The sequence below is a fragment of the Lathyrus oleraceus genome, chromosome 3, assembly GCF_024323335.1.
Source record: "Lathyrus oleraceus cultivar Zhongwan6 chromosome 3, CAAS_Psat_ZW6_1.0, whole genome shotgun sequence".
NCBI classification, from domain to species: Eukaryota; Viridiplantae; Streptophyta; class Magnoliopsida; order Fabales; family Fabaceae; genus Lathyrus; species Lathyrus oleraceus.
This window is the reverse complement of record NC_066581.1, coordinates 76,366,172-76,374,846: the sequence shown is the minus strand read 5'-3', so window position 1 is coordinate 76,374,846 and position 8,675 is coordinate 76,366,172. Positions and strand designations below refer to the sequence as shown.

At 34.7% G+C, this 8,675-nt stretch overlaps 2 protein-coding genes across 2 annotated transcripts; both read right to left on the bottom strand.

Moving 5' to 3' along the window:
* Positions 1-1,534: 1,534 nt before the first annotated feature.
* Positions 1,535-2,037, bottom strand: LOC127129764 (uncharacterized). The gene is made up of 2 exons (XM_051058892.1): positions 1,820-2,037; positions 1,535-1,760 (listed from the first exon to the last, which is right to left on the bottom strand). Exons 1-2 carry the CDS (start codon positions 2,035-2,037, stop codon positions 1,535-1,537), a joined length of 444 nt encoding a protein of 147 aa, XP_050914849.1.
* Positions 2,038-4,881: 2,844 nt separating this feature from the next.
* Positions 4,882-5,679, bottom strand: LOC127129763 (uncharacterized). The gene has a single exon (XM_051058890.1). The coding sequence runs from the start codon at positions 5,677-5,679 to the stop codon at positions 4,882-4,884; it is 798 nt and encodes a 265-aa protein (XP_050914847.1).
* Positions 5,680-8,675: the final 2,996 nt, after the last annotated feature.

Sequence of the window (8,675 nt, the reverse complement as noted above, 5' to 3'; positions counted from 1 at the left end):
CTACGCGAGAATTACCCAACACTGCCTCTTTCATAGACTCATGCTAGTGTAAGTGTGCAACAACAACAAGACTCACTCAATTAAGACGATCGCAACCCCTTAATCATACATAAGCATACCACATCCAACATTTGCACAACATACACCTAACATGACTTCATTCCCAAATAATACATCAAATAGCATCCATCATTTTATCACAACACATTAACATAAAGCAAACAAGCCAATTCATGTTATTCATCAAATTCACCAATTCACATCATCACATATATAATTTCAAGTATTATGTTTCTTCATAAAATTCATCTAAAACCATCCAATACATGATAAACAATAGAAACCATGTCATTCACATTCACCACACATACAACATACATCCATATTAGGATTCTTTTGATAAAATATTAATCTATTATTATCAAAATGAATATCATGTTATATAATATTCTTAGCTTCGTAAAGGTCCAAACGGCACCTCAAACGGAGTTACGGTTCAAAAGTTATTGAATTTACAAGTTTTTTCAAAAATGCTGTCAAAACCAGAAAATTTGTTGTTGCGAAAATGCTGTCAAAAACCAGAAAAACTGTTGTTGCGAAAATGTTGTTGTCCAGCACAAATTTTTATCATAAAACCACATTAATCCATCATTTTTCATGAAATAAATAGTTATACAACCTATATATATATATATATATATATATATATATATATATATATATATATATATATATATATATATATATATATATATATATATATATATATATATATATATATATATATATATATATATATATATATATATATCATATAACAACTATTAGGATCATAGAAACAAGATTCTAAGCTCCACTAATTTTCACCAAAATCCCAAATCAACCATTTTCAAGTGAAACTCAAACATGCAATTATACACCAAATCATGTTCTATACACATACCGATTTATGGAGTTCAATATAGAAACATCATAGCATAACATAAAAATCAATTTCATGGATTAAAACATAAACACATGGTAGGGTTTCTCAAAAATCAAAATCTCCAAATCATAAGTTCATGATATCTAACCCACATACATTACATACATTATATTTACCCATAACCACTTGATATCTCACTCTTACCTTAGTATAGATGAAATCTCTAGGTCATTCTTCTTCTAGTTTCCTCTTCTCCTCTTTCTCTTCTCTTCTATTCTATTCTCTCTCCTTCTCTTGTTTTACAAAACTAACTCTAATCTCTAAAACTCTTACTATCTTTTTAACTCATAATGGGCTTAACCCACTTATCCATCCATTGTAATTAATTAGGCTCATTACTAGACAATTTATATTTCTACTCATAAAATTCAATTATTCAAATAACACATATATTCAAATAATTCAAATAATCACCAGAACACATATATAATTAATTATCACACCAGATAATGATTAATTAAAATAAACACCTAATAAATAAATACGGAAACTAAATCGGGGTGTTACAACTCTCCCCCACTTGAAATATTTCCGTCCTCGAAAATTACCTCAAGCAAACAACTCGGGATATGAATCTCTCATCTGACTCTCAAGCTCCCACGTCACATTTCCACCAGCCGGTCCTCCCCAAACGACTTTCACCAAAGCGATCTCTTTACCATGGAGTTGTTTCACCTCTCTATCTTCTATCCGCATAGGTAATGTCTCCACGGTCAAATTATCTCTAAACTCAACATCATCTAATTGGACAACATGTGAAGGATCCGTAATGTATCTCCTCAATTGAGACACGTGAAACACATTATGGTCAGATTAGCAAGTGATGGCGGCAACGTAATCTGATAAGCCACATCACCTACTTTCTCGGAAATCTGATATGGACCAATAAAACGTGGCGTCAACTTACGCGACTTCAATGCTCTACCAACACTCGTTACCGGAGTAACTCTTAAAAACACATGATCATCTACCTCAAGCTCAAACACTTTCCTTCTCTTGTCATGGTAACTCTTTTGACGACTCTGAGAAACCTTCATCTTCTCTCCGATCATCTTAATCTTATCAGTAGTCTGTTGAACTATCTCAGGTCCAACCACAACACTCTCTCCAAAATCGTACCAACACAAAGGTGTCCTAGACCTTCTACCATACAAAGCTTCAAACGGAGCCATACCAATACTCGAATGAAAACTATTGTTGTAGGTAAACTCAATCAAAGGAAAATAACTATCCCAAACACCTCCCTGTTCAAAACACACAAGCTCTCAAAAGATCCTCAAGCGACTGAATCATCTTCTTAGTATGATTATCTGTCTGCGGATGATAAGCAGAATTCAAACACAACTTTGTACCCAAAGCACGTTGCAAACCTTCCCAAAATCTCGAAGTAAACCTCGCATCCCTATCTGACACAATGCTAGACGGAATACCATGCAAACTGACAATTTTCTCAATATACAGCTTTGCAAGCCTCTCCATCGGATAATCCATTCTAATCGGAATAAAGTGAGCAAATTTCGTCAACCTATCCACAATAACCCAAATAGCTTCACAATTAATCGGAGTCCTAGGTAAACCAGAAACAAAATCCATAGAAATACTATCCCATTTCCATTCAGGAATAAATAACAGTTGTAACAAACCAGACGACTTTTGATGCTCAATCTTCAATTCCTGACAAATCAAACACGAATACACAAATTCCGTAATCTCTTTCTTCATACCAGGCCACCAAAACAATTTCCTCAAATCTTGATACATCTTAGTAACACCAGGATGAATACTCAAACCACTATGATGTCCTTCATCAAGAATCCTCTTTCTCAAATTCGAAACATTGGGAACACAAACACTATCATGACACCTCATGATACCATTCTCATCAATCTGAAAATCACCACCTTTACCTTGATTCATCAACGTCAATGGATCTACCAAAACCAAATCAGATTTCTGACCTTCTCGAATCTCATCCAAAATTCCACTAGTAAGCTTCAACATACCAAGCTTCACTCCAAAAGAAGTCTCTTCACAAACTAAACTCATATCTCGAAATTGTTCAAGCAAATCTAATTCTCGCACCATCAATATCGACATATGCAAAGATTTCCTACTCAAAGCGTCGACTACAACATTCGCTTTTCCAGGAAGGTAATTCAAACCAAAATCATAATCCTTCAAGAATTCCAACCATCTCCTTTGCCTCATATTCAAATCTTTCTGATCGAATTAATACTTCAAACTCTTGTGATCACTAAACATATTGAATCTCGACCCAAACAAATAATGTCTCCAAATCTTCAAAACAAACACAACAACAGCTAATTCCAAATCATGAGTCGGATGATTCCTCTTATGCACTTTGAGTTGCCTTGAAGCATAAGCTACAACTTGTTGATTCTGCATTAACACACCTTCTAAACCCATCAAAGAAGCATCACAGTACACAACAAATGGTTCTGATGGATTCGGTAAAATCAAAACAGGAGCAATATTCAATCTCCTTTTCGGCTCTTAAAAACTAGCTTCACACTGTGCAGTCCAAATGAAAGCTTGACCTTTCCTAGTCAATTGTATTAATGGCAAAGATAACTTAGAAAAGCCTTCAATAAACTTTCGATAATAACTTGCCAAACCAAGAAAACTACGAATCTCATACACAGATTTCGGCGCTTCCTATTGAGATATAGCCCAATCTTAGAAGGATCAACCGAAATACCACCACTAGAGATCACATAGCCAAGGAAACTCACTTCCTTCAACCAAAACTCGTACTTCGAAAGTTTAACAAACAATTGTTTCTCTTTCAATACAGATAAAACAATCCTCAAATACTCAGCATGATCCTCTTCACTCTTCGAATAGATCAAAGTATCATCGATAAACACAACAACAAACTTATCGAGATATTTATGAAAAATATGATTCATGTACTCCATAAATACACCAGGTGCATTCATCACACCGAAAGGCATCACCGAATACTCATAGTGTCCATACCTTATTCTAAAAGCAATCTTGTGAATATCTTCAGCTTTCACACGGATCTGATGATACCCAGACCTCAAATCAATCTTGCTAAACACATAAGCACCAACCAATTGATCCATCAAATCATCAATCCTCTGAAACAAATACTTATTCTTGATAGTAACCTTATTCAGTTGTCTGTAATCCACACACAACCTCATAGTACCTTCTTTCTTCTTAACTAACAAGACATGTGCACCCCACGGTGACACACTCGGACGCATAAACCTCTTATCAAGCAAATCCTCTAGTTGACTCTTCAACTCTTTCAACTCATATGGTGACATCCGATACGGAGCCATTGATACCAGACTAGTACCAGGAATCAAATCAATCGTGAACTCAACTTCATGTTCAGGCGGCAAATCGCTAACCTCATCAGAAAACACTTCAGGAAAATCACGAACAACTGGAAATTCACCCATTGTTCCATTTTCACTAAGCTTCAAACTTGCCACCAACATAAACACTTCAGCACCATCTCGCACAGATTCATTCACTTGTTGAGTAGACAAGAATAAATCACCTTCCTTCTTTGGCTCAAGAAAAAGAACAACTTTCACAAAACAATTGATATAGACATGGTTGGCCCTCAACCAGTCTATTCCCAAAATAACATCAAGTTGACTCAATGGAAGACACACTAAATCAACTTCAAAATCTTTATCACAAATGTTCAACGGAAATTTCAAACAAATAGATGAAGTAGTCACTGAACCCATAGCCGGAGTATCAATAACCATGCTTCCACGCATAACAGATAATTCAAGATTCAATCTCTTAGTACAATCCAAAGAAATAAAAGAATGCATCGCACCGGTATCAATAATAGCAATCAAAGGCATATTATTAATAAAGCATGTAACTCAAATCAATCTCTCCTCAGCAGAAGTATCAGCACCGGACAATGCAAACACTTTACCTTTGGCCTGCTCTTTCTTTGGCTTGTTGCACTTGGTACTAATGTGCCCTTGCTCACCACAGTTGTAGCAAGTCACATTCGAACCAACTCTGCAATAAAAAGATATGTGACCTTGCTTACCACACTTGAAACAAATCACATCGCCCTTAGGACACTCGGGAGCACGATGTCCCTCAACACCACATCTGAAGCACTTGACAGGAGTGTGAGATCCTCCCCCACTCGACTTCTTGCCATCACCAGCTTTCTTCTTACCATCATACGACTTCCCTTGGAATTGCCCTTTTCCTTTCTTATCATGCAAGGACTTGTAATGAGCGGCACTCTCACGGCTATCCTTATCATAGATCTTACTCTTGTTAACCAACTCAGAAAATCTCATAATCTGTTCGTAACCCATTGCCTTCTTGGTATCAAGTCTCAAGCCATCCCCGTCAAATCTATGAACAGTACGCCACCAATCTTCAGCTTCTTTCTCAAGCATATGAGTTCCAAACTGCACCTTCTTTGCATTTGAACAGTTCATAACTCGAAAGATTTTCTCAATCGCCTTCAACCACTCTTGAGCTTTGTCAGGTTCATGATCTCCTTTAAAAGTTGGTGGATTGTTCCTATGGAACTTCCCCAAAGCACGAAACTCATCAGCATCACGCACCCGATCACCAGCATTCATTTGCGGAATGGCACCAGCCAGCAGGGTCAATGTCGCCGCAAGCGCATCATCATTCCTTCTATCAACCATCTTCCTGCTACACCAACCAAACAACCGCAACAACAAGGATTGTTAAACAAACCATATCGATTGTGTCATACACATAAACCAGATACAACGGAATCAAACAAATTCATAACCTGGCTGAATGACCGACCGTGCTCTGATACCACTAATGCAACACCCCCAAACTACTTCTACTCAAATACAACATACAATTACATAATCAGAGTAAATTAAAACATGCATAAATGAGGGCATCGCATTTACTTCTGAGAAATAACACATGTCATGGTCACATACAAGTAACACGGATTATAAATCAAAACCAAATAACCAATATGCAAACTCACACAGCAGAATAACATCTCTCTTCATAAATGGTAAATAGTGATGATTCCCATAAATCATCTACCATAAAATATCGTTTTGGGATCTAAGGCCACTCAACGTATAAACCAACATATCCAAATAACAAGATAAAAGAGAGCGCATCAATATCTCTCAACATCAAAACAAATACAAATAATCTCATAAACCCAAGTGTTACATGACCAGAGCACTATAGACTGCCTAGTTAAAACGGAACAAGAACTAGCATCTAAATCTAATCCTTGTGTGAAGCACCATTATCTCTGGTACCTGAGCGATGTCGCGATAGAACATCATTCCCACATAAGGGTGAGAATTCAAATCATTAGAAAAACATAATAATATGAAATGTATAACAAACATACATATATTATTAGAATTCATCACACTTCATACAAACATGCATCATATAATCTTATTAAAGAATCACATGTTTACCATCATACGCCATGGCTCAATAATCCACAAGTATTCATTTATAAATACTAAACAATGTACAAAAGTCATATTTCACAACAAATCGGTTTTATGTACATATTATCATCTATCATCATTTACAAATCGTCATCAAATATGTATACAACTTTCACATGATTCCATAATGTATACAAGTCACCATTTCATCACATATATCACAAATATGCACACATATCACATCAACAACACATCAATCATTCATATCAAATGGATCACCTAAAATCCACGTATATGCATATCTACCAAAATCATATCCACACAATCATATCACATAATCACACAAACAACAATTCACACCGACACGTGCGACTCAATGTGTGACTTAATGCGATATACATGTGGATCCTATTCGTTATCATTTCCGGTTTGCCGAGCGTCTCTCAAATAGACTAGATAACCACCTATAAAGCTCGATTTGGCCTTAAGCTTTCAAACCCCATTCGGCGTTAGGTTTGGGACAAGCAAATAATCTACGCGAGATTACCCAACATTGCCTCTTTCATAGACTCATGTTAGTGTAACTGTGCAACAACAACAAGACTCATGCAATTAAGACGATCGCAACCCCTTAATCATACATAAGTATACCACATCCAACATTTGCACAACATACACCTAACATGACTTCAATCCTAAACAATACATCAAATAGCATTCATCATCTCATCATAACACATTAACATAAAGTAAACAAGCCAATTCATGTTACTCACCAAATTCACCAATTCACATCATCACATACCTAATTTTAAGTATTATGTTTCTTCACAAAATCCATCTAAAACCATCAAATACATGTCAAACAATAGAAAACATGTCATTCATATTCACCACACATACAACATAGATCCATATTAGGATTCTTTTGATAAAATATTAATCTATTGTTATCAAAATGAATATCACGTTATAGATAATATCTTATCTTCGTAACGGTCCAAACGGCACCTCAAACGGAGTTACGGCTCAAAAGTTATTGAATTTACAAGTTTTTCAAAATGCTGTCAAAACCAGAAAATTTATTATTCCGAAAATGCTGTCAAAAACCAGAAAAACTGTTGTTGCAAAAATGTTGCTGTCCAACACGAATTTTCATCATAAAACCACATTAATCCATCATTTTTCATGAAATAAATAGTAATACAACATATATATATATATATATATATATATATATATATATATATATATATATATATATATATATATATATATATATATATATATATATATATATATATATATATATATATATCAACTATTAGGATCATAGAAACAAGATTCTAAGCTCCATTAATTTTCACCAAAATCTCAAATCAACCATTTTCAAGTGAAACTCAAACATGAAATTATACACCAAATCATGTTCTATACACACACCAATTCATGGAGTTTAATATAGAAACATCATAGCATAACATAAACATCAATTTCATGGATTAAAACATAAACATATGTTAGAGTTTCTCAAAAATCAAAATTCCCAAATCCTAAGTTCATGATATCTAACCCACATATATTACATATATTATGTTTACCCATAACCACTTGAAATCCCACCCTTACCTTAGTATAGATGAAATCTCTAGATCCTTCTTCTTCTAGTTTCCTCTTTTCCTCTTTCTCTTCTTTTCTCTTCTATTCTCTCTCCTTCTCTTGTTTTACAAAACTAACTCTAATCTCTAAAACCCTTACTATCTTTTTAACTCACAATGGGCTTAACCCACTTATTCACCCATTCTAATTAATTAGGCCCATTACTAGACAATTGTTATTTCTACTCATAAACTTCAATTATTCAAATAACACATATATTCAAATAATTCAAATAATCACCAGAACACATATATAATTAATTATCACACCAGATAATGATTAATTAAAATAAACACCTAATAAATAAATACGGAAATTGAATCGGGGTGTTACAATTTACGTCAATCGTCTCATGGTTCGGAGGATTCTTCGCTAGTGATTTCAAAAGAGCTTTTAAAATGAAGGTTTGCTTTTGATCTTTATAGTTAGGTTTATTTGCAGCCTTTCACTTTAAAACTCCTAAATATAGTATTAATCTCTTCCAATGAAACCAGGACTTTGGTGACAGTATACTTGGACATGGTGAATTTACTGACATAATGGACTGTCAGGTTAGCATATAAATTTGTTCATGTCATTGT

Coding starts and splice junctions, on each gene's coding strand:
- LOC127129764 (XM_051058892.1), bottom strand. CDS start 2,037: ATGATCGGAGAGAAGATGAAGGTTTCTCAGAGTCGTCAAAAGAGTTAC. Junction 1,761..1,819: donor GATGTGGCTTATCAGATTAC/GTTGCCGCCATC, acceptor TCAATTGAGGAG/ATACATTACGGATCCTTCAC.
- LOC127129763 (XM_051058890.1), bottom strand. CDS start 5,679: ATGGTTGATAGAAGGAATGATGATGCGCTTGCGGCGACATTGACCCTG.